Here is a 25864-nt window from a genome sequence, read left to right as displayed (position 1 = left end):
GAGACCGAGCTGCTACCCACTGCACCATAAGACCTCCTAATTCATATTTAACTCATTTTAATTCTGGCCATTTGGCCCATCGAGTCTGGTCCACCATTCGATCATGGCCGATCTCATCCTGGCCTTAACTCCACTGTCCTGTCCGTTCTTCATAACCCTACAGCCCATTACCAATTAAAAATCTATCTCACTCCTCAGATTTACCCACTGTCCCAGCATCCACCGCACTCTGGGGTAGCAAATGCTAGATTCACAACCCTTGGGGGAAGTAGTTTCTCCTCCACTCTGTTTCAAATTTTCTACCTCTTATCCTAAGACTATGAACTCTCGTTCTAGAATGTCAGACTATTAGGGGTGGAATTCTCAGTTCATTCACGCCAGTGGGATTCTCCGGTCCCATTGCAGTTAATAGAGTTTTGGCTGAGTGCCAAATCCTCCATTCTCACTGGCTGCGGTAGCAGGGCTGACTTTTAACGGAGAATCCCGGCCAAGATATATGTTGTAGATTATTTTGCTCTTCTGACTTTTGTAGTAAAATTTATTTTCTTTGTTCAAAACCATGGAATAACCTTGATCCCCAACCTTGTAACAATGGCATTGATGAGGCCGCACCTGCAATACCACGTACAGTTTTTGTGTCCGAATTTAAGAAGGGATATACTTCCATTGGGGGACATTCCGAGAAAGTTCATTAGGTTGATTCTTCGCATGAAGAGGTTATCTTATGAAGAAAGGTAGTGCAGGCTGGGCCTATACGCTTTGGCATTTGGGATGGGATTTTATTGAAACATGTAAGATTCTGAAGGGGACCAACAATGTAGATGCTGCAAGGATGAACTCGGGAATGTAGTTTTGGAATAAGAGGTCTCCCATTTAAGACGGAGATGAGAAGGAATTTCTTTTGAGATTCATGAATGTTTGGAATTTTCTATCCTAGGGAACTGGAGGCTGAGTTGTTGAAACATTCAAGGCTGAGGTTGATATATTTATGAACTATTGGGGAGGGGAGATGAGGCCCCAATCAGATCCACCATAATCTTATTGAATATGTTAGGTGAATTGGCCATGCTAAATCGCATTTTGAGGATTTACCCGGCTCGCCACGCCTCAACGAGATCTAACGCAATTGTGGGCAGGATCACTTTCTGGCAAATCTGCATATGAGAGTGAAATAGCTAGTAGTTTTAAACCTACTTAGGCGAACTTACCCAGGATCTACCAGCCTCCCCAGGGAGGTCGCGGCCGAGCGCCGTTCAGTACTTGCGGTAAGACACTTGGTGGGGGGGTCTCCCGGTTCTTCTGAGGCTAGAGATACTGCAGGGTGGACTCCTGGTCCTCCCCCTGGAACCTGCGCACCTTGGCACTGCCAAGCTGGCAGGAGCAGTGCCAGAGTGGCAGTGCAACGGTGCCAGGGTGGCAGTGCAAGGGTGCCAGGGTGATACTACTAGGGCCATGCCCATGAAAGGAGGGTGATGAGTGGGGGGGGGGGGGGGGGAGAGGTTTGAAGGATGAGGGAGTGCGGGTAAGAAGGGCCTTTGGGAGGGTGAAGGGTGGAGGTCCTGGAAGGGGGGGGGGGCTGTGAGGAGGCCTAAGGAGGGGACCCCCCAGGATCTCCAAAGCAGGGTGTCCCCCAAGGACCCCATAGCAAGGTGTCCTCACTTGAGGGTTGGGGGAACAAGTCGTTTGATAGCGGTGGGGAACTCGGCGGCAGAGCCAGCTGGAAACACCCTGCATAATCCGCCACAATTAGAAATGTTTCCGTTAAATTCCAGCCTTAGAATTATATTCATCACTGGGGAGCTGAACTCACTGGCCAGACCGGCTCCTCAAGAGATCGGGTTCGCCATTTTGAAAGGGTCCTCCGATCTCTAAGTGAGCTTGTGGGCCCTCCCCCACCCAAATGGCCATTACCCCACACTCCCCAATCATTGACACCCTGCTATGGGGTCGCTGAGGGGACCCCCTTTTCAGGCCTTCCCGCTCCCCTTTTTGGCCCCTCCCTTCCAGGACTCCCCCTTCTCCCTCCTCCCAGACCTTCCAGAGGCACCTTCATACCTGCCCTGCACCCACCCTCCTTTCATGGGTATGGCCCCTTCAGGGTGAGGGGTGAAGGTCCTGGAAGGGCGGGGGCTGTAAGGCAGCATGAGAGGCCCGAGGGGCCCCCCTCCTCTCAAAGGATGAAGGCAGGGATTGATCGCATGGAGCAGAGGTTGGAATCCCAGGACCAGGTGATCCAGAAGATGGAGGAGGTGGTGGGCGAATACGATGAGCTGGCCATGTTCACAAGAACATAAGAACATAAGAACATTGTAAAACTTCAAAGGGATTTTCTAGCCAAATAACTGACTGTGCACAAGTGTTATTTTGTTAATTTATAGGTCTGATATGTTTTAATCTTTGAATATCTTATTTGTTATAGTCAATGAATCGTAAATTTGAAGAATGTATTCAGGAGAATAAAGACATGAAGATCAAAATCCAGGATTACATCACTGAGATATCCAAGGTGGAGAATATGCTTAGTAGCAAGGTCAGTATCACAAAGAAGTCGGTCAGTGGGGGGAAAAAAGCTCTTCCAGTTGCTCAGGAAGTATGTCCATTCAGTTCCGATATCTAATCCCTGTCTGCGGAGGGAGTATTAATCTCTTCTGGACTGTGAGTAAGAGTGCTATGGTTTAATCAAATTTACACCTTGTCCACCCGATGCAAACAGGTTGGGCAAGGCATTTAGTTAAAGTTCTGCGACTGTATTTTTAAAATACTATGTTCCTGAGGAGCTTCTGCCTGCCACCATTTGCCAATAGTGGTTAGCACTGTTGCTTCACAGTGCCAGGGACCCTGGTTCAATTCCTGCCATGGGTCACTATCTGGGCGGATCTGCACGTTCTCCGCATGCCTGCGTGGGTTTCCTCCGGGTGCTCCGATTTCCTCCCACAGTCCAAAGACGTGCAGGTTAGGTGGATTGGCCATGCTAAATTGCCCCTTAGTGTCCAAAGACTAAGTGGGTTTACAGGGATAGGATGGGGGAGTGGGCCTAGGTGGAGTGCTGTTTCAGATGGTCGGTTCAGACTCGATGGGCCAAATGGCCTCCTTCTTCACTGAAGGGATTCCACGATTCTATACAAATCATACATCTAGAAGTGGGCCAGGTACTTGCAACAGACAGACGGGCGCTTTATGAATATAAAATTGGGATCCTGTAATGCAGTTGGCACCTCAACACTAGTTTAGCTAAGTTAGCAGAAGACCCTAATCAGTGGCCTGACCCTCCAGTAAAACCTGTGGATTTGTTGTCTCAGAGATACAGAAATAATATTTGAAGGGCTACGCAGCTACAAATTTAGTAGGCGATCAAGAGCACTTCTTTTGCAACTTGTTTTCCTCATCTTAGCCAGAAAGCTTTCTGTGCTGAACTTTGATGCTATTTATTGCTAGTTTCATTTGGTTGGAAGAGCAGTTAGAACAGGAGGAAAGGTAGCAACTGCAGCAATAACTTCAAGAATCAGTGCCAGATGTAATTGGGCCTCTCAAAAGACTTCAGTGAGAAGGGCTGCTGGTAGAAGACTGTAAAATCCAGGTCAGTGACCACAAGGAAGTGATGACTGAGAAGAAACAAAAGGATTTAATAAACTTAATTACACTCCCTAATCCCCAGAGGGTCTCTTGCGCCTCTCCCAGACTCAGGCCGGGTTAGGGTAACCCTGGTTAAGGATGTAGCCTCCTCCCACCCCTACATCAGGAATATCATACCTGAAGGTACAGCCCCATGGCCTGGGCCACTGTCTGTGCCGAATCTACAGATCCTCAGATAGCACCTTCCAAATGCACAACCGTGGAGATTATGATGGAGCTGTATAAAACCCCTCCTAACCCCTTCAATGACACTGCTCCTGGGGTAGAGAATTGCAAAGGCTAATGACCAGAGAGAAGAAATTTATCCTCTCATTATAAAATAGAAGATGCCTTATTCTGCAATTGTGCCCCCAGTTCACGAGGGGAAACATCCTCCCTGTCAAACCCTCTCGGCATTTGAAATGTTTCAATAAGCTCACCGCTCATTCGTCTAAACTCCAATGCTATAGGCCCATCCAACTCAACCTTTCCTCATAAATTCAACCCCTTTTATTGCCAGTAATCATCCTACTGAATCTTCTCTGAACTGCCTCTAATGTTAGTATATCCCTTCTTAAATAAGGAAGGACTGAGTGTGCTTGGATCAGAAGCAGTATGCCCTTGTAATTGTGCACTGAAGGTTGTGGTGGGAGGAACTGTTGAAAAGTAATAGGGAGAATACATCTTTTTTCATCTCTGACTCTTTCTGATAGAATACATGTAAAGAAAGCATTTATTTCTCATCTATCTCTGACAAAACCACATTGAAAAGCTGAAATCCCTGGCTTTATCTTGTTCCTAGCCCTATTCATCAATACTTGAAGAAGGAACTTTTTTTTTCAGCTGGAAATACTCAGAATTTTTGGAACCGGCAGCCATTTAGGGCTCCTTTTACTAAGATCCTTCAAGTATTTTTTTTAATGTGACGCATCGGACTGATGATGGATTTAACCCTCAATTGCTGTAGGCTTTTTAGATAGAGTAATAAATATTGATTTACTTAAGTCTTCTAGGATTTCTTCCATGTTGTAAACTTTATTTAAAGATGAGTTAGTTTATCTATTCCAAAATCTTCTGAACTTTTCAATTTATTTGGTGACTATTACATTTGGACTTTTGGCTTCATTGTTTTCCTTCTTATGTGTTGCTGTTTTTCCTATGTGTTTTATTGATTGTAGCAAAGCATTTGCTAGGGCTAGGGCTAGGAACATGATCAGCTAAAGTATTAAGAGCTGATGAGTATGTTAGAGTCTCTTGACCTTGATGGCAAGGATCAGAGAATAATAAGAAATCTTTATTGGAAACAAACTGCAGCCGTAAAATTTGACAATGATCTGAGCAATTTTGCGAAGATTAGAAGAGAAGTCTTGGAAGAAGTGATCACAGCATGCTAGAATTTCAAATTAAGATTGAGCGAGAGAAGAATGCAATACTAGAGTTTTAGCGTTTGGGCAGAGGTAATTATACAGGCCTGAGGAAAGAGTTGACCCAAGTAGACTGGGCAAAATAATTGAGGATAAGGCAGTTGAGGAGCAATGGCAGATGTTCAGGGAGATATTAAATGCCCCTCAGTTTAAGTATATTCCTGAGAAGAAGTGGAATTGTAAAAGGGAGAAAAACGTTCCATGGCTAAACAAGGAAGTAAAAGAGGACATAAAGGCAAAAACTAGGGCATACCATACTGCAGAAGCTAGCGATAGACTAGAGGATTGGGAGAACTTTAAGGTTCAGCAAAAGGCTACTAAAAATTAAATCAAAAAAGCTAAGATGATCTACAAAAGGAAACTAGCAGAAAATATAAACACTGAAACCAAAAGCATCTATAAGTGTATAAGGAGGACGAGAATAGCTAAAGTAAATGTTGGCTCTTTAGAGGACGATATGGGTGAGGTAATAATACTGTAGGGAACACAGATGGCAGAGGCACTGAACCAATATTATGCCTCTGTCTTCACGGTAGAGGATAATAAAAACTTTCCAAAAACTGCAGTTAATGCAGAGGAACTTGGTTTTATAACCATCACTAGGGAGAAGGTACTGAATAAACTAAGGCGATTACAGATAAGTCTCCTGGCCTGCACCCTAGCGTATTAAAGGAGGTGGAAGAAGAGATAATGGATGCATTGGTTAAGTTATTTCAAAATTTCCTGGATTCTGGAAAAGTCTTGGTGGTTTGGAAACATGCTAATGTGATAGCCCTATTCAAAAAGGGGGAGACAAAAAGTAGAAAACTAGACCAGTTACCTTGATCTCTGTGGTGGGGAGGTTGCTAGAATCAACCATTAAGGAGGAGATGACTGAACATTTGGAAAGACAAAGCTCAATCCACTTGTCAGCATGGTTTTATGAAAGGTAAGTCCTGCTTGACAAACTTGCTTGCGTTCTTTGAGGGCAAACCAGCAAGGTTGATAATGGGGAACCTGTGGACGTAGCATATCTATACTTCCAGAAGGCATTTGACAAGATTGATCCGGAAGGTGAGCTCGCAGTGGATTTGGGGGCAGAATACTCGATTGGATTGAGGATTGGCTGACTGACAGAAATGGGTTCTTCTGTGACTGGTAAACTATAACTAGTGGGGTGCCGCAGGGGTCAGATCTCAACAGTTTACAATCTACATAAGTGATCTGCAAGCAGGGGTAGAGTATAACATAGCAAAATTTGCAAATGATACTAAAATGGGTGGGAAAACAGGCAGTGAAGAGAAGATAGAGTTTACAGGTGGATATAGATAGGCTAGGAGAATAGGTCTGAATGTTTCCCCTTGTGGGGAAATCTAGAACGAGAGGTCACAGATATAGGTTAAGAGTCGGTAGATTTAAAACTGAGATGAGGAGGAACTACTTCTCGCAGAGGGTGGTGAATTGCGGAACTTGTTTTTCCCATAGTGTGGTGGTGTCTGAATCATCAAATCATTTAAAGAAGGAGATAGATATATTTTTGATTAAAAAATGGGTCAAAGGGATGTGAGGAACAGGTACGGAGGTGGATTTGAGACCAGGAAGAGATCAGTCATTATCTGATTGAATGGCGGAGCAAGCTCAAAAAGCTGAATTGCCTATATCTGCTCCTAATTCCTATGTTCCTATATTCTATGTTCCTATATTTTCTCCCCAGATTTATTCAATTTGTATGGTGAAAATACTATTGGATAGTACCGGTGGGAGAGGAGCGGGCTTGTGCTGTATGTTACGATTGAAGTATTGAATGTACGTGGATGTTTGCACATTTTTGTCTTTTTTGCTTTCTGTTGATGTCTGTAACTGTTTACAAAGCCAAAAACTACCTCAATAAAATTGTTTATTAAAATATTATTGGAGAGATTGAAGAACTTTCTGAATTATTAGCTGGAGGTTGCAACTTAAAAAATATAAGCTACACTAATGATACTCTTCTTGCCGACTCTGAAGAGAAACCGCAAAAGCTTTTGGATAGAATAGTGAGTGAAAGTGAGAAGAAAGGACTGAGAATAAATTGCAAGAAAACAGAGTGTCTAGTAATGTCCAAAAAAAAAAGTAATATCAGAGTGGCAGCTAGTCCCTGGGGTCGGTCCGCCCTCCCAACTGTCTGCTTCCGTGGGAGTTCCTACCTCCACCTGCTGTATTGGAGCATGTGTGGTGTGCACAGACTGTACCCCAGGCGCCTCGGAGGGGGTGGCATGGTGGCACAGTGGTTGGCACTGTTGCATCACCGTGCCAGGGATCCAGGTTGAATTCCGGCCTCGGGCGACTATCTGTGTGAAGTTTGCACTTTCTCCCCATGTCTGTGTGGGTTTCCTCCGGGTGCTCCAGTTTCCTCCCACAGTCCAAAGATGTACATGTTAGGAGGATTGGTCAAGCTAAAATTGCCCCTTTGTGACTAAAGTTTGGAAGAGGTTACGGGATAGGACAGAGGTAGGGTGCTCTTTCAGAGAGTCGGAGCAGACTCGATGGGCCGAATGGTCTCCTGCATTGTAGAGATTCTATGAATGTAAGGTCACAAAGGTAGACGGATTGTGTTACTCAGGAAGAATGTTAACATCGGCTGGAAATTGGAACCAAAAAATAACATGTAGGATTGGAATAGGTCAAGTGTTCAGAGAGCTGGGAAGGTGAAGAGCTGTATTGACCCTTGCTGCTCTGAGATTACTGAACTTCTTTCTCCACTTAACTCTGATGCTGGCAGCATTGACTCTGCCCAGCCACTTCTATCCAGCCCAGCTTCATAGTTGATGTGGGAGTGCTCCTGCAGCCTCTGACATCTGAGCAGTTGTTCTATGTTGCTCTGATGTCCTCCACCAGGATCTCTGGAATGGTATCTGAAAACTGGGGGCAATCTTTCGACCCATCTGTGCTGTCAAAATATTTTGATCTGCCTTCCATCAAAAGGCCTCACGGTAGCATGGTGGTTAGCATCAATGCTTCACAGCTCCAGGGTCCCAGGTTCGATTCCCGGCTGGGTCACTGTCTGTGTGGAGTCTGCACGTCCTCCCTGTGTGTGCGTGGGTTTCCTCCGGGTGCTCCGGTTTCCTCCCACAGTCCAAAGATGTGCGGGTTAGGTGGATTGGCCATGCTAAATTGCCCGTAGTGTAAGGTTAATGGGGGATTGTTGGGTTACGGGTATACGGGTTACGTGGGTTTAAGTTGGGTGATCATTGCTCGGCACAACATCAAGGGCCGAAGGGCCTGTTCTGTGCTGTACTGTTCTAAAAGTCAAAGCTCGAAACATAGCCTTGCCTCAGAAAGCATGCCAGAAATTGCACACTTCACATAACAAGCTGAGTGATTCTCCAAGCCATTGGGAGGCCTGTCAGAGAAATAGAAATTAGGCTTCGGGCCATGCTGACGCTATCATGCAAGGAAACCACAATTATGACCACAATTCGATTACATTTACGTTAGTGATGGAAAGGGATAGGTATATACTGCAAGGCAAGAGTCATATCTGGGGGAAAGGCAATTATGATGCGATAAGGCAAGACCTAGGATGCATCGGATAGAGAGGAAAACTGCAGGGAATGGGCACAATGGAAATGTGGAGCATGTTCAAGGAACAGCTACTGCGTGCCCTTGATAAGTATGTACCTGTTAGGCAGGGAGGAAGTGGTCGAGTGAGGGAACCATGGGTTACTAAAGCAGTTGAAACACTTGTCAAGAGGAAGAAGGAGGCTTATGTAATGATGAGACGTGAAGGTTCAGTTAGGGCACTTGACAGTTACAAGTTAGCTAGGAAGGATCTAAAGAGAGAACTAAGAAGAGCCAGGAGGGGACATGAGAAGTCTTTGGCAGGTAGGATCAAGGATAACGCTAAAGCTTTCTATAGATATGTCAGGAATAAAAGAATGAGTAGGGCCAGTCAAGGAAAGTAGCGGGAAGTTGTGCGTGGAGTCCGAGGAGATAGAAGAGGTGCTAAATTAGTATTTTTCGTCAGTATTCACACAGGAAAAAGACAATGTTGTCAAGGAGAATACTGAGATACAGGCTACTAGACTAGAAGGGCTTGAGGTTCATAAGGAGGAGGTGTTAGCGATTCTGGAAAGTGTTAAAATAGATGGGCCAGATGGGATTTGTCCTAAGATTCTCTGGGAAGCTAGGGAAGAGATTGCTGAGCCTTTGGTTTTGATCTTTAAGTCATCTTTGTCTACAGGAATAGTGCCAGAAGACTGGAGGATAGCAAATGTTGTCCCCTTGTTCAAGAAGGGGAGTAGAGACAACCCCGGTAATTATAGACCAGTGAGCCTTACTTCTGTTGTGGGCAAAGTCTTGGAAAGGTTTATAAGAGATCGGATGTATAATAATCTGGAAAGGAATAATTTGATCAGAGATAGTCAACATGGTTTTGTGAAGGGTAGGTTGTGCCTCACAAACCTTATTGAGTTCTTTGAGAAGGTGACCAAACAGGTGGATGAGGGTAAAGCAGTTGATGTGGTGTATATGGATTTCAGTAAAGCGTTTGATAAGGTTCCCCACGGTAGGCTATTGCAGAAAATACAGAGACATGGGATTCAGGGTGATTTAGCAGTTTGGATCAGAAATTGGCTAGCTGGAAGAAGACAAAAGGTGGTGGTTGAAGGGAAATGTTCAGACTGGAGTCCAGTTACTAGTGGTGTATCACAAGGATCTGTTTTGGCACCACTGCTGTTCGTCATTTTCATAAATGACCTGGAGGAGGGCATAGAAGGATGGGTGAGTAAATTTGCAGATGACACTAAAGTCGGTGGAGTTGTGGACGGTGCAGAAGGATGTTACAAGTTACAGAGGGACATAGATAAGCTGCAGAGCTGGGCTGCCAGGTGGCAAATGAAGTTTAATGCAGAAAAGTGTGAGGTGATTCATTTTGGAAGGAATAACAGGAAGACAGAGTACTGGGCTAATGGTAAGATTCTTGGTAGTGTGGATGAGCAGAGAGATCTCTGTGTCCATGTCCATAGATCCCTGAAAGTTGCCACCCAGGTTGAGAGGGTTGTTAAGAAGGCGTACAGTGTGTTAGCTTTTATTGGTAGAGGGATTGAGTTTCGAAGCCATGAGGTCATGTTGCAGTTGTACAAAACTCTGGTGCTGCCGCATTTGGAGTATTGCGTACAGTTCTGGTCACCGCAATAAAGGAAGGATGTGGAAGCATTGGAAAGGGTGCAGAGGAGATTTACCAGGAAATGGTACAGCAGTTAAGGGGGATTTTAATCTACATGTCGATTGGTTTAACCAGGTCAGTCACGATAGCTTTGAGGAGGCATTTATAGAATGTATCCGCGATAGTTTCCTAGAACAGTATGTAATGGAACCTACGAGGGAACAAGCGGTCCTAGATCTGGTCCTGTGTAATGAGACAGAATTGATTAATGATCTCATAGTTAGGGATTCTCACGGAAGGAGTGATCACAATATGGTGGAATTTAAAATACAGATGGAGGGTGAGAATGTCAAATCAAACACTAGTGTTTTGTGCTTAAACAAAGGAGATTACAATGGGATGAGAGAAGAGCTAGCTAAGGTAGACTGGGAGCAAAGACTTTCTGGTAGAACAGTGGAGAACCTTCCAAGCGATTTTTCACAGTGCTCAGCAAAGGTTTATACCAACAAAAAGGAAGGACAGTAGAAAGAGGGATAATTGACCGTGGATATCTAAGGAAATAAGGGAGAGTATCAAATTGAAGGAAAAAGCATACAAAGTGGCAAAGATTAGTGGGAGACTGGAGGACTGGGAAATCTTTAGGAGCAACAGAAAGCTATTAAAAAATCTATAAAGAAGAGTAAGATAGATTATAAGAGTAAACGTGCTCAGAATATAAAAACAGAAAAAGTTTCTACAAATGTATAAAACAAAAGAGTGGCTAAGGTAAATATTGGTCCTTTAGAGGATGAGAAGGGAGATTTAATAGTGGGAGATAAGGAAATGGCTGAGGAACTGAACAGGTTTTTTGGATCGGTCTTCACAGTGGAAGACACAAATAACATGCCAGTGACTGATGGAAATGAGGCTATGACGGGTGAGGAACCTGAGATGATTATTATCACTAAGGAGGTAGTGATGGGCAAGCTAATGGAGCTAAAGTTAGACAAGTCTTCTGGCCCTGATGGAATGCATCCCAGAGTGCTAAAAGAGATGGCTAGGGAAATTGCAAATGTACTAGTGATAATTTACCAAAATTCACTAGACTCTGGGGTGGTCCCGGCAGATTGAAAATTAGCAAACGTGACAGCACTGTTTAAAAAAGGAGGTAGGCAGAAAGCAGGAAATTATAGGCCAGTGAGCTTAACTTCGGTAGTAGGGAAGATGCTGGAATCTATCATCAAGGAAGAAATAGCTAGGCATCTGGATGGAAATTGTCCCATTGGGCAGACGCAGCATGGGTTCATAAAGGGCAGGTTGTGCCTAACTAATTTAGTGGAATTTTTTGAGGACATTACCAGTGCGGTAGATAACGGAGAGCCAATGGATGTGGTATATCTGGATTTCCAAAAAGCCTTTGACAAGGTGCCACACAAAAGGTTGCTGCATAAGATAAAGATGCATGGCATTAAGGGTAAAGTAGTAGCAATCCTGGAGGATTGGTTAATTAATAGAAAGCAAAGAGTGGGGATTAATGGGTGTTTCTCTGGTTGGCAATCAGTAGCTAGTGGTGTCCCTCGGGGATCAGTGTTGGGCCCACAATTGTTCACAATTTACATCGATGATTTGGAGTTGGGGACCAAGGGCAATGTGTCCAAGTTTGCAGACGACACTAAGATGAGCGGTAAAGGAAAAAGTGCAGAGGATACTGGAAGTCTGCAGAGGGATTTGGATAGGTTAAGTGAATGGGCTAGGGTCTGGCAGGTGGAATACAATGTTGACATGTGAGGAATAACAGCAAAAGGCATGAGTCGCAAAAAGTTGGTTTACAGGTGCAACAGGTGATTAAGAAGGCAAATGGAATTTTGTCCTTCATTGCTAGAGGGATGGAGTTTAAGAGTAGGGAGGTTAAGCTGCAATTGTATAAGGTCTTAGTGAGGCCACACCTGGAGTATTGTGTTCAGTTTTGGTCTCCTTACCTGAGAAAGGACGTACTGGCGCTGGAGCGTATGCAGAGGAGATTCACACGGTTAATCCCAGAGCTGAAGGGGTTGGATTACGAGGAGAGGTTGAGTAGACATACAAAATTATGAAGGGAATAGATAGGATAGATGCGGGCAGGTTTGTTTCCACTGGCAGGTGAAAGCAGAACTAGGGGGCATAGCCTCAAAATAAGGGGAAGTAGATTTAGGACTGAGTTTCGGAGGAACTCCTTCACCCTAAGGGTTGTGAATCTATGGAATTCCTTGCCAGTGAAGCAGTTGAGGACCCTTCATTAAATGTTTTTAAGACAAAGATAGATAGTTTTTTTGAAGAATAAAGGGATTAAGGGTTATGGTGTTCGGGCCGGAAAGTGGAACTGAGTCCACAAAAGATCAGCCATGATCTCATTGAATGGTGGTGCAAGCTCGAGGGGCCATATGGCCTATTCCTGCTCCCAGATCTTATGTTCTTAAATTCCGCAGTACGTTTGTGGGCAGCTGTTCATGGTTTAGAGCGAGTAAATGCCCCTGCTGTGGTTATTTAAAGAAGAGCAGGTGATCCCGCCGATAGCATCCACCCGGGTTCAACAGTGAGCTCTGTTGCTGACAGCCTAAGAGTACATTATGGAGCATTGCCCAAGCACAAGAATCCTGCACGCGGACGCGTTGAACTGCCTGCCTGTACTCACAAAACCCTCGGCTCCTGCCCCAGCCGTGTAGGTGATAGCCGCTCTCCATTTCATGGACGCATTTCAAGTAATGGCAGCTCATATTAAAGAATGGACACATTGACCTCGAGTTTTTGAAGGTCCAACATGTGGTCCAATATGGGGCCCGACATAGGGCGATACCAGATGGGTAGAGGTCCTACGCTGCCAAGCTGCCCGAGATGAGCGTCAAAGATGGTTACCTCCTGTGGGGGACGCGGGTGGTCATACCCGAATGGGGATGTGTGCCCCTGCTGAAAGACCTCCATAATGGGCACCCCGGGGTGGCCAAGATGAAAATGTTGGTGCGCAGCTATGTTCAGTGGCCTGGACTGGATGCCGAGATCACGGGGGTGGCCCAAAATTGCACCCCATGCCAGGAACACCAGAAGGCCCCATCGGCAAGCCTGTGGGAGTGGCCCAGGTAGCTTTGGTCCCGTGTACATATCAACTCCCCCCTGCCGTCGCTCCCTGCTGACAGCTTAATTTTTCCTGAAGAAGTCGATGAACGGCTGCCACCTGTGGGCAAACCCTGCAGCGATTCCCTCAAGGTGAACTTGATTTTCTCAAGTCTGAGAAACTCCACCATGTCGCTAACACATACCCCCGTCTTCGGGGGTTCCGAGTCCCTCTATCCTAGTGGATCCGTCTCTGCCACCAGGAAGGCAAAAGCCAGAACATAGGAGGCAACATTCCTTAATAGTTGTGGACGCCCACACGAAGTGGCTGGAAGTACACCAGGTCCCCACAGCGACCACTTGAACAACAACAGACAGACTGAGGGCTATTTTTAGCACACATGAACTACCTGAGGTCCTGGTGTCTGACAATGGGGTGGAGTTCATGAGCCAGAAGTTTGCTTTGTTCATGGCCACAAATGGCATCAGGCACGTGGAGACAGCCCCATTCCACCCAGCCTCCAATGGGCTAGTCAAACGAGTGGTTGAGAGCCATGATAAAGATGACTTCGGAGTCGTGGGAAACGCGGTTGGCGAGGTTTGTTTTCAGTTATCGTACGACGCCTCACGCCACAACCGGCATCGCATCAGCAGAGGTACTCGATGGGCGCTGCCTCTGAAAGCGTCTCAGCCTCGTCGTCCCCGGCGTCGGGGCACAGGTCCGTCAGCGGCAGGACTGCTCAGAGACTGACTCTCCCCTCCGCCCATGGGTGCACACCTTCACGACGCGTGACGTGGTTTATGTGAGGAACTTCGGGACCAGAGCCACATGGATCCTTGGGGTAGTCCTCCATGCAACAGGGCCTGTCTCCTACACGGCCCAGGTGCAGGAGGCAGAGACACACTGCCACCTGGACCACTTAGACAACGCGACCAGGAACCACCGGCACGTGGCCCAGAGGCCCCAAGCAGGACCCTGACACCATCCCCCCGTACAGCCAAGGAGGAGCCCCAAGACCAGGAGGGAACCAGGACTTCAGCCACCCGTTCTGCCTCCTGTTGACCGTCGAGATGCTGGGGGAGCTGCTGTGCCCGTGGATCCAGCCAGCAATGCCGTTGACAGAGATCTGATTCCGATATGGATATTGGGCCGCCCGGTGACGACACGCCGGCACCACTTGTGCCAGCAGCCTTCCCAGTTGGGCCATTCCAGCTGCGACGTTCTTCGTGGAAGCGGCGGTCCCCGGTATGCTACACATCTCCAGGACCGGCTGTACCAACCTGAAACTCCGCCCGCAATCCAAGCAGCCACGGGACCCTCTGCCTGAGGACATTTCTCCAGACTTTGGAGGGGGGTGGGGGAGAGAGAGCTGTATAACATCTGCTTCCCTCCTACACACCTTAGAATGAGCTACTCCGGTGACTAGGGAGTGGAACTCCCTAATTGGAGGGGCACCCAGAGAATATAAACCCCGACCTGGAAGCAGTTCAGGGAAGGAGACCCTACGGGGAGTGGAGTGTGGAGAGGAGCGATTATTCTGACTAGTGTGGAATAAAGTGAGTTGTACCCTGTCAGCCTGGCCTCTCCTGGAGTCTTTGCCTCTGTCTACAACAGGGTGGGGCCAGGGGCATGGAGGCGGTGACTCACCCGGGCCACCCTGAGGAGGTGTTGTGCAACTTCCCCCTGCGCTGCTATCTGGTCCCGGCAGTGGGGGTGAGCCCACTGCCACTTGCACTCGAGCCCGGTTTATATCTGCATTTGGCAGCCTCCTTCCCACCCAGGGGAATAGGGTGTCCCACCTCTCCTCCATGCCATCCAACAATGTCTCCAGCTCCACATCTGCGAATCTCTGGGCTGCTCTTCGGGGTGGCATCGTCTTGGTTGGAAATGTGTGTGTGATGTGAAGGTGGGTGCGGTACTTGTATGTGGCTGCAGCCAGTCAGGCTCTCCAGTGTCAATCCCAACCCTGGCAAATCAGACACTGGCCTTGGCTGGAATTGCACTAGATCCACGTGGTGCCAGTGCTATCCCATTAACATGTTCTTAATCGCTTGGGGACTTGTACCGCTTGCATCATCGTAGATCTCTCAGTCCCGGAGTCAGCATTCAGTCTCTCTGACAGAGAATCCTGGCCTAGATCTATGAGCCAGTCCTCTGCCTCTACCCATGCCTGTGATGATACAAAATAATCTTCCCATTTGTTCAGCCTAGTGCTGCCTTAATCTAGCCTCCAGTAACATAATTTGAATTGTAGAATGGTGCTGATTTTCTCATTAATAACCTAAACACCTTCATAAACATGGAAGAACATCTACATTACATTACATCTACATCTACATTAAATTTGGAGTACCCAATTCCCGTACCAGCCTCCCCGGACAGGTGCCGGAATGTGGCGACTAGGGGCTTTTCACAGTAACTTCATTGAAGCCTACTCGTGACAATAAGCGATTTTCATTTTCATTTTCCCAATTAAGGGGCAATTTAGCGTGGCCAATCTACTTACCCTGCACATTATTTAGGTTGCGGGGGTGAGACCCACACAGACACTGGGAGAATGTGTAAACTCCACACGGACAGTGATCCGGGGCCGGGATTGAACCTGGGTCTACAGCGCCATGAGGCAGCAGTGCTAACCACGGTGCCACCCACTTACATTACAACAGTGACTACACTCTAAAGAACTTTAGGACATTGAGGTTATGCAAGTTGCTATCATTTCTTTTTATTCATTCATGGGACATGGGTATCGCAGGCTGTGCCAGTATTTATTGCCCATCCCTAATTGCCATAGAAGGGGCAGTTAAGAGTCACATGTAAGCCAGTTAAGAGCTTTGGGTCCAGCCAGACCAAGTAAGGGCGACAAATTACTTTTCCTAAAGGGCATTAGTGAACTACATGGGTTTTTATGACAATCGGCAATGGTTTCATGGTCATGATTAGACTTTTAATTTCAAATCTTTTTTATTATTGAATTCCTATTTTGTCATCTGCCGTGGTGGGATTTGAACCCCACTCAGTGGGATCTGAGTCTCTGGTTTACTAGTCCAGTGATAATACCACGAGGCCACCACCTCCCCGCGGCAAGTAGGTTTTAAAAAAATCAATGTATGATTAACCTAGTGAAAGAAATTGCGAGAGAAACACCATCCACCATCAATATTTTTCTCCCAGCTTCCACCATTATTCAATGGCATTTTTATTTTCGATAAATTTATTGATGGAGAAATTTTGGGAAAGGACATTTCGGAACTGCGAAGAGCCTGACCAAGCTTTCCATCGATTTATTGAATGGTGCAAATTTTGACTAGCTTCTTCGGAGCCAGGCTGTATCGCAGGTGATGTGGTGTGTGCTGATGCATACTTTAAGAGTCTTGTATGCCTACATTTTGGATAGCATTATATACTGACAGGGTGAGGCCATGCGTTTTTAGAGGTCGTAGGCTTGAGCAGACTAGACAAGAATCAGGGGCTTGTTAGAAACTGGGCATGGGGATGAGTGTTGTGGCAGGCAGAGGCAACAAGGAAGCCCACAACGTTTGGTGCTTGGTTCCAGGTGCAGCCATGCTTTGATTTATTACATTAACATTGTCATAAAAGTTCTGTCCTGTGCCAGCTAAATATTGTCAGGGAAAAATATCATTGGGGCTACAGCAGTGATGTCATAGCTGCCTTTTTTTAAATAGATTTTGATTTTTGATGCATTGATTTTTATATGTTTATTAGGAAAATGAGAATTTTAATCTGATGGAGCAGTGTCGAAGAGCTAATTCTCAAACGGAGACCTGGGAATTGAAAGCTCGTCAAATAGAGGGAGAATTCAATTCCGTTCAGCTGGAGCTTGTTACTGTGAAAGCGGAGAACCGCAGAATGTGTGAAAAAGTGAACTCGCTTGAAAAAGAAATTGAAGAGGTAAGAACTGGTAAATTTAGAATCCGTCATTTACTATGACAAGAAATATTACCAGAAAGTGTACAGCAAACTCTCTGTTGTTAGTAGGTGCTTTATTATATAGAGATGCAGACCTCAAGAAGGTGAAAGTGATAAAACAATTCCATTAGTCTTCTGTGAATCTGTAATTAACATCAGCTGTAGTTAACTGTTCATTTAACAAAATATTTCTTAAGTTTGTTTCCAGTAGAGGAATAGAATTAATCTCTTTCACACTTTGAATGTTTTTTGAATGTAATTTCACCAAGGAATAATGGCCGCGATTCACCAGGGCCGCCAGACCCAATCGGATTCACGACGGCATGTTGAATTGTGCGAGAGGGCCAAATCCGGAATCGCGCCGAGCGTCAAACACAGTAGGCTGGATTCTCCGATCACCAACACCAAAATCGCGTTTGGCGCCTTAATGGCGCCAAAATCAAATCCTCGGTGGTGCCAAAATCGGGGACGGCGTTGCTTTCGCGATGCTCCGTCCCCTGAAAAGCAGGGTACTCTAGGAGTACGCCGCATGCCTTATCCACGGATTCAGGCCATTGCCTAAGGCCCGCCCCGCCATGCTCCGTCCCCGACGGCGTGAGACACGTGTGGTCTCACCTGTTGTGAACTCAGCGTGGCGGCTGAGGACTCAGCCCAGCACCATGACAGTCAGGGGAGGGACGATCTGTGGGCAGTGCGGGTGGGTGGGTGGTCTGGGGCACGCGAGCAGCCTAAGGGGTGTACTATTTTTGCGGTCCACGGGCTGCACGGTAGCATGGTACCGTGGGTAGCACGGTAGCATGGTGGTTAGCATAAATGCTTCACAACTCCAGGGTCCCAGGTTCGGTTCCCAGCTGGGTCACTGTCTGTGCAGAGTCTGCACGTCCTCCCCGTATGTGCGTGGGTTTCCTCCGGGTGCTCCGGTTTCCTCCCACAGTCCAAAGATGTGCGGGTTAGGTGGATTGGCAATGCTAAATTGCCCGTAGTGTCCTAAAAGTAAGGTTAAGAGGGGGGGGGGTTGTTGGGTAACGGGTATAGGGTGGATACGTGGGTTTGAATAGGGTGATCATTGCTCGGCACAACGTCGAGGGCCGAAGGGCCTGTTCTGTGCTGTACTGTTCTATGTTCTATGAAGCATTGCGCAGACACTGTAGGCCGCTGTCGTGCACATGCACAGCCACGGACCTGCCAATTCTGTAGGCCGTATCAGCAGCTAGAGCTGGGAGCTCTACACTGCCTCCCTGCTAGCCCCCAGCCCTGGGCAGGGAATCGATTGCTGCTTTACAGCAGTTTTCCTGCCGTAAAACACACCATTTCCACACCGGCGTGGGGACTTAGTCTCCCAAACAGAGAATCCAGACCATTGAGTCTGCCGGCCCACTGCACCTGGCCCAATCATTGATTAAGGGGGTGAGTTAACCTCTCTCCACACTTACCTCCAGGGTATGTTGAGGAGTGGTCCTTCAGGGTGTTGGTGCTACAGAGGGAAAACTTTCACCTTTATCTGACATATCTTTAATCTTGACATTCTGGGAGAGACATCAAAGGGTTCCAACATATCAAAGGAAAGACTTTTAACTAAAACTTATGCTGAAAGACAGTTTAATGATTTTCAAAGCCACAGAGGGAAGACCTGCCAAATGATCTCCCTCCCAGGAAAGACCCCCGACACGAGCCCCTCCAGCCCAACTTCCCTGTGGGGGTGGGCCTATGGGAGGGGCCCAAAGGGGGTAAGAGGGTCATGTAGGGGGAAATTTGGCGAGCCCATATCGGGGTTTTGCTCACTTGTGGGAGGCCTTGCCAGTGATTTGAGAGTATGGGGACTTGCCAGTGATTTGAGAGTATGGGGACTTGCCAGTGATTTGAGAGTATGGGGACTTGCCAGTGATTTTGGGGGGAGGGGGGGGGGGGGGGGGGGGGGAGTTGCAGTGTTATTTTGAGATGGTAGCGCAGTTCTCTGAGGAGCAGGATCTGTCAGCAAGTTTAGACCCTGCCCCTCTATAAAACAGTTCAAGTTCAACCCTCTCCCAAAAGGTTTCCAAGTGCCGTTGAATAGCACCTGATTAGCGCTGCTCGGGCGAGTGGGAAACGGCGACAGCAGCACTTTGCTTTTTCTTTGAAGAATCATGGCCAATATTTTCCTAAGATTTCTTCTTTTGCAGTTTAATTTACACAAATTTTTTAACATGCAAAAATGTATTTTCTCTGTAGCAAGAGGCTGCTCGGAATGCATATAAAGCCCAGGTTTGCTCACTTAATAAGTTGATAATGAAGCTGGAAGACGAACTTCGGCAGGTCCAAAATGAAAAGAGCACAGCCCTCACTGATCTCACATCCACTCAAGAGCTCTGTTTGAAGCTGGATTCTAACAAAGAAATTATGATGAGGCAGGTGGCCAACAGAAACAAGGAGATGGAACAGGTATGTAGAATGGAAAAATAATTATTCTATACATTATTTGTGATACTTTAAATTTTGTCGGTGCGGCTCTTGAGCAGTAGCCAGATATGCAGTTTTTCAGGTTACCTGCAAAACTAGGAGTCGATCACAGAATGTCACTTGTCTTATTACCAAACTCATCTATTGGAATGCCGTTGGTTAAATTGCTCTCAAGCTGAAATTTATCTTCACAGAATCAAAGAATACCACAGTGCAGAAGAACCATAATATTTGGTAGGCCCATTTTTTGTTGGGCAACTGGCCAATGAGTAGGATAATTCACAAGTGGTAGGTAGGAAGCCACAGGTGGGGAACCCTGAAGATATTGCCTGGTATTTGGTGGTTGATTGGTTGTGATTGGGAGGGCTAAGAGGAGGGGAGGGTTTCTTGAGTCTGTGTGAAAACTCTTGCTTCCTCAGACCTGTGAATAGTGCTAAAAGAGGCCCTAACGTTCAGCAAACAGCAGTGCCCACCTCCTTTTCTCAAACCATGGGAAGCGTACACAACAGCAACAATTGGGCTCTCAATTGCACTATAGGTGCTAATTTTAATTGTGTAATTAAATGCTTTCCCACTTCCCAATCCATGGAGTGACACTTAGATACCCCAATATCCACAGCTGTAAAAAAAAGGCAGCAGTGAGTGTGCTGTGCATTGGGATTGGGGTCACATATTTCACCTTTTAACTTGCATTCCCCCCAAAAAAAAATTGTCCACTGTTTGCTCACATGCATGAATCAATTGTTCATTTTGAAGTTTGTATGCAAAAATCAACCTCTATTTTTAGGTTTAATTTGGCCACATGTATGATACCAAACAATGGCATTATAGAATCGACATTTACAGCACAGAAAGAGGCCACTTGTCCCTTCATATCTGTGCTGGCTGGAAAACAAGCCACCCAGCTTAATTTTACTTTGCAGCATTTGCTCAGTAGTCCTACAGATTACGGCACTTGAGATGCATAGCCAGGCACTTTTTAAATGAGTTGAGGATTATTGCCTCTAGTACCCTTTCCGACAGGGTGTTCCAGACTCCAACAACCCTCTTGGTGAAAGGGTTTTTCCTAATTTCCCCACTAATCTTTCTACCATTCACTTAAGCTCCTTGGTCACTGATGTCTGCTAAAGTAAATAGGCCCTTCCTATCCACCCTATCCCAGTCCCTCACAATTTTGTACATTGCAATCAAACCTCCCCTCTGTCTCCTCTGTGTCTTCTCTGTTCCAAGAAGAAAAACTCCAGCCTATCCAATCTTTTCTCTTAGCTGCAATTTTCCAGTCCCAGCAATATTCTCCACAATATCCTCTTTCGTGCCATTACATCCTTTCTTTAATGAGCTGACTAGAACTGTACACTGTACTCATGTTGTAATCCAACTAGTGTTTATATAGTTCCAGTATAACCTCCCTGCTCTTATATTCTATGCCGCGGCTAATAAATGAAATTATTCCATGTCTTCTTTACGACCTTATTGAACTGTCCTGCCACCTTCAGGGATCTGTGGGCATCCATTTCCTTTTCCTTTGTATTCTTCCATTTATTATATCATCTTTTGCCTTGTTTGACCTCTCCAAATGATCACTCTTTTCTCTTGGTTAAATTCCATTTGCCCGACCCACCTGACCAGTCATAGGAACATAGAAAATGGGTGCAGGAGTAGGCCATTCAGCCCTTTGAGCCTGCTCTGCCATTCATTATGATCATTATGATCATGGCTGATCATCCAACTTGATGTGTTGTTCCCTCTCCCCCCCCTCCATATCCTTTTATCCTTTTAAATTGCAGTATAATTTGGATAAGTGTGAGGTTATTCATTTTGGAAGCAAAAACAAGAAGGCAGATTACTACCTGAATGGTTGTAAATTGGGAGAGGGGAGTGTACAGCGGTACCTGGGTGTCCTTGTGCACCATTCGCTGAAGGTAAGCATGCAGGTGCAGCAGGCGGTACAGAAGGCTAGTGTTACAAGAGGTTTCGAGTATAGAACCAGGGATGTGTTGCTGCAATTGTACAGGTCCTTGGTGAGGCCACACTTGAGTATTGTGTGCAGTCTTGGTCTCCTTCTCTGAGGAAGAATGTTCTTGCTCTCGAGGGAGTGCAGCAAAGGTTTACCAGACTGATTCCAGGATTGGCAGGACTGTCATATGAGGAGAGATTGACTAAGTTGGGATTGTTCTCGCTGGAGTTCAGACGAATGAGGGGGGGGGGGATCTCATAGAGACTTATAAAATTCTAACCGGACTAGACAGGGTAAATGCAGGGAAGATGTTACCAATGATGGGTGTGACCAGAACCAGAAATCACAGTCTGAGGATTCAGGGTAAACTATTTCGGACTGAGATAAGGAGACATTATTTCACACAGTGAGCCTGTGGAATTCATTGCCACAGGAAGTAGTTGATGCTAAAACTTTGAATATATTCAAGAGGTGGCTGGATATAGCACTTGGGGAGATTGGGATCAAACTTATGGGGAAAAAGCAGGATTAGGCTATTGAATTGGATGATCAGCCATGATCGTGATAAATGGTGGAGAAGGCTCAAAGGGCCAAAAGGCCTCCTCCTGCTCCTATCTTCTATGTATGTATCCTTTTAGCCCCAAGAGTTATATCAAACGCCATCCTGAAAGCACACTGTTATGGCATCAACTGCTTTCTGTGGTAACGAATTCCACAGGCTCACCACTTTCTGGGAGAAGAAATTTCTCCTCATCTCAGTCTTAAATGGTTTACCCCACACTCTCAGACTGTGACCCCTGGCTCTGCCCAGCCCTTCATCGTAACATTATTCCCGCATTTACCCTGTCTAGCCCCGTTAGAATTTTAAATGTTTTTATGAAATCCACATCTCCTCCACTGCTCCCCCCCCCATTCTTCTAAATTCCAGCGAATATAATCCTAACTGCCTCAATCTTTCTTCGTATGTCAATCCTGCCATCCCAGGAATCAGTCTGGTAAACTTTTGCTGCACTCACTCCAAAGCAAGAACATCCTTCCTCCCATAAGGAGACCAAAACTGCACACACTACACACAATATTCTAAGTGTGGTCTCGTCGAGGGCGCTGTATAACTGCAGCAAGATATCCCTGCACCTATATTCTAATTTTCTCGCTATGAAGGCCGGCATGCCTTTTGTCTTCACCGCCTGCTGCACCTGTATGCTTACTTTAAGCGATTAGTGTATGACGACACCCAGGTCTCGTTGCACATTTTCCTCTCTCAATCAGTTGCTATTCAGATGATAATCTGCCTTCTTGATTTTGCTACCTAAGTGGATAACCTCGCATTTATCCACATTATACTACATCTGCCATGCATTTACCCACTCATTAAACTTGCCCAAATCACACTGTATCATCTCTGCATCCTCCACACCATTCACCCTTCCACCAAGCTTTGTGTCATCTGCAGATTTGAAGATATTACATTTAGTTCCCTCAGCTAAATTATGAATACACATTGTGAATAGTAGGGGTCCCAGTACTGATCCCTACGGTACCATACTAGTCACTACCTGCCACTTGGAAAAAGACCCTTTATTCTATTCTTCATTACCCCCCAATCCCATGTGCTTTAATTTTACATGCTTAATATCTTTTTAGTACCCAGTTGTTTTTTTTTCGATTTAAGGGCAATTTACCGTGGCCAATCCACCTAACCTGCTCATCTTTTGGGTTGTGGGGTGAAACCAACGCAGACGCGGGGAGAATGTGCAAACTCTACAGAGACGGGGCCGGGATTCGAACCCGGGTCCTCAGTGCCGCAGTCCCAGTGCTAACCTCTGTGCCATCGTGCTGCCCTTCATGCTTAATGTCTTAAGTGAGACCTGGCAAAAGCCTTCTGAAAGTCCAAATAAACCACATCCACTGGCTCCCCCTCATCAACTCTGCTAGTTATATCCTCAAAGAATTCCAGTAGATTTGTCAAGCATAATTTCCCTTTCGTAAATCCATGCTGACTCTATCCGACCTGCCGCTGTTTTCCAAGTGCCCTGCTATTGAATCTTATATAATGTACTCCAGCATTTCCCCCTCTTATCGACATCAGGCTGATAATTTCCTGTTTTCGCTCTACATTCCTTTTTAGTTAGTGAGGTTGCATTAAATACCGTCCAATCTGCAGAAACTGTTCCAGAGTCTATAGAATCTTGGACGATGACCACCAATGCATCCATTCAGTCCATTGATATCTTCCTGTACTCTACAGTAATCTTTGCTATCTACCACGTGGAAAATAAGTTTTGAGAAAATAACTTTTATTCTGTCCTGTAGGCTTGGACAAAATCTGGAATTGTACATCTCCTGTCCTGCAGCTGTTCCAATCTCTGTGGAAAATGAAAATGAAAATCGCTTATTGTCACGAGTAGGCTTCAATGAAATTACTGTGAAAAGCCCCTAGTCGCCACATTACGGCGCCTGTCCGGGGAGGCTGGTACGGGAATCGAACCGTGCTGCTGGTCTGCTTTAAAAGCCAGCAATTTAGCCCAGTGAGCTAAACCATCCCCTGAGCATCCAAAGCAACTCCGATATCATGAATCAACTTCGCACCGTGATGTTGGCCTGGACTTTCCATCAAAAATGTGCAAATTGAGTGCGTTGCTCAAAAGAAAATGGGACAAAATCCCTTCCCTTAAAATCTAGCCACTCATTTATTCCTGTCTTGTGCTCTGCCCCCTCTTCTCAGTGCCATTGATATTAGCTGCTCCACAAAATGTAAAGTTGATAAGAATAGTGGTGTTTGGGGCTCTAGCCAATTTACTTCCTTCTGCTGCTGCTTTAGCCTGTTCTCCCATTTCCCAAACCCTTCAAATAACTGTTCATTCACAGTCCATCAAAAAATATTTCAGGATTTTTTTTTCTCTTCCTTAGGAATTTGTGTGCCTTTAAAATATCTCCTCAGTGTAGAGACCATGGTGGCAGTTTTTTTCTGCCTAGCAGTAATGCACACTGCCTACTGACGAGCAGACTACCTTGCATATATAACTGACCACCCCGCCCCCCAACCAAGGAAAGTAGTAGTTCAGGGCATGGCAGGATTGTTCTGAGATGCAACTTCTGCTGTCAAGATCCATTTCCAGTTGTGATACCAACCATTAATTCCATGCAGTGAAAATAGACATTTTTATTGCAATTTTATTTTTTTTGATAATCAAATACCTCTGCCCATTAGGCTTTTTCTCCTCTCTCATGTTCCATTATAACATTCTCATTTTCTTTCAATTTTATTACATTAATTTTACATTATACTTATTTAATGCACACTAGGGTAGGATACTTATTTAATGCACACTAGGGTAGGATACTTATTTAATGCACACTAGGGTAGGGTTTGCTAGAGTGAATTTAACTTTTATCTTTTGAATTTTCTTGTTTTCATTTTTTATGTTTTCCTTGCTCCCCTTCAATCTCTATCAATTTTGAAAATTGAAGAAATTGGCATCTGGCCTGTTAACAGGCTAATCCTGTAGTAGACAATTACCTTTTAAAGCGAGATTCAAATGTGCTACATATTAACCTATAAGCCTCATTGTTAGATTGGTTACCAACTCTGACACCCTCAGCCCGATAAGGCTCACCCCAAGTTCTTTCAGGGCTAATTTAGCTTATACTAAAAATAGCATCCACAAAGGAAACTTTGTTAGCTGCTATCATCTTTAGTAAGGCTGCTCATGGATCAAAGGTGCTTTTATCCTACTTCAATAGATGGTTTAACCTGTAATAATTGAGTGACATTTTAATAAAACAGTAAACACTATTTTCCACCATAACTCAATCATTTAGGATTTCAGCTTTAGCCAAAATTGTAAAATAAGTACATTGTTCACTGAGCATAGTACCTTGCTTTTCAAAAATGTAACAGTATTTATTTTGCTTCTATAAGGTTCTAAGTGAGTTTGAATCAGCCCGTTCTGAAATTGAACTCTTAAGAAACCAGCTTTCAAGTGAGAGAACTTCAATAAAAAATCTGGAATCTTTGTTGGCATCTAATCGGGAGAAAAAGTTCCAAAGCCAAATGGTCACTCAAGAAAGAGAGACTGAAATTCAACTCTTTAAAGATAAGCTTTCCTTAGCTGACAGCAAACTGTAAGTACTGCATTTCTCTGTTTTGCACTGATAATCTGCATGTGTACAGGTGAACCTTAACAATTGGAAGTTTTTTTTTATTAAGTGAGTCTTCCTGATATGCTTCTCACCTTTCTAATCAGTTCTTCCTACAATGTGATTAGTTCAGTGAAAGAAGCAATGGGGACAATGCCAGGCACTGTGGTCCT

At 45.4% G+C, this 25864-nt stretch overlaps 1 protein-coding gene across 16 annotated transcripts in view; it reads left to right on the top strand.

The window, feature by feature from the left end:
* tsga10 (testis specific, 10) overlaps positions 1-25864 on the top strand; it is a 243823-nt gene that overhangs the window by 184066 nt on the left and 33893 nt on the right. For all 16 annotated transcript variants that reach the window (XM_038818645.1, XM_038818643.1, XM_038818648.1 and 13 more), the window contains 4 exons: positions 2420-2530; positions 16955-17140; positions 19367-19576; positions 25474-25676. In XM_038818645.1, coding sequence (XP_038674573.1) covers positions 2420-2530; positions 16955-17140; positions 19367-19576; positions 25474-25676 — 710 coding nt within the window. The remainder of the gene's footprint in view (positions 1-2419; positions 2531-16954; positions 17141-19366; positions 19577-25473; positions 25677-25864) is intronic.

This window comes from Scyliorhinus canicula, chromosome 14 (genome assembly GCF_902713615.1).
Source record: "Scyliorhinus canicula chromosome 14, sScyCan1.1, whole genome shotgun sequence".
Classification (NCBI taxonomy): Eukaryota; Metazoa; Chordata; class Chondrichthyes; order Carcharhiniformes; family Scyliorhinidae; genus Scyliorhinus; species Scyliorhinus canicula.
The sequence above is the reverse complement of the archived record's forward strand: the minus strand, read 5'-3'. Positions and strand labels throughout refer to the sequence as shown.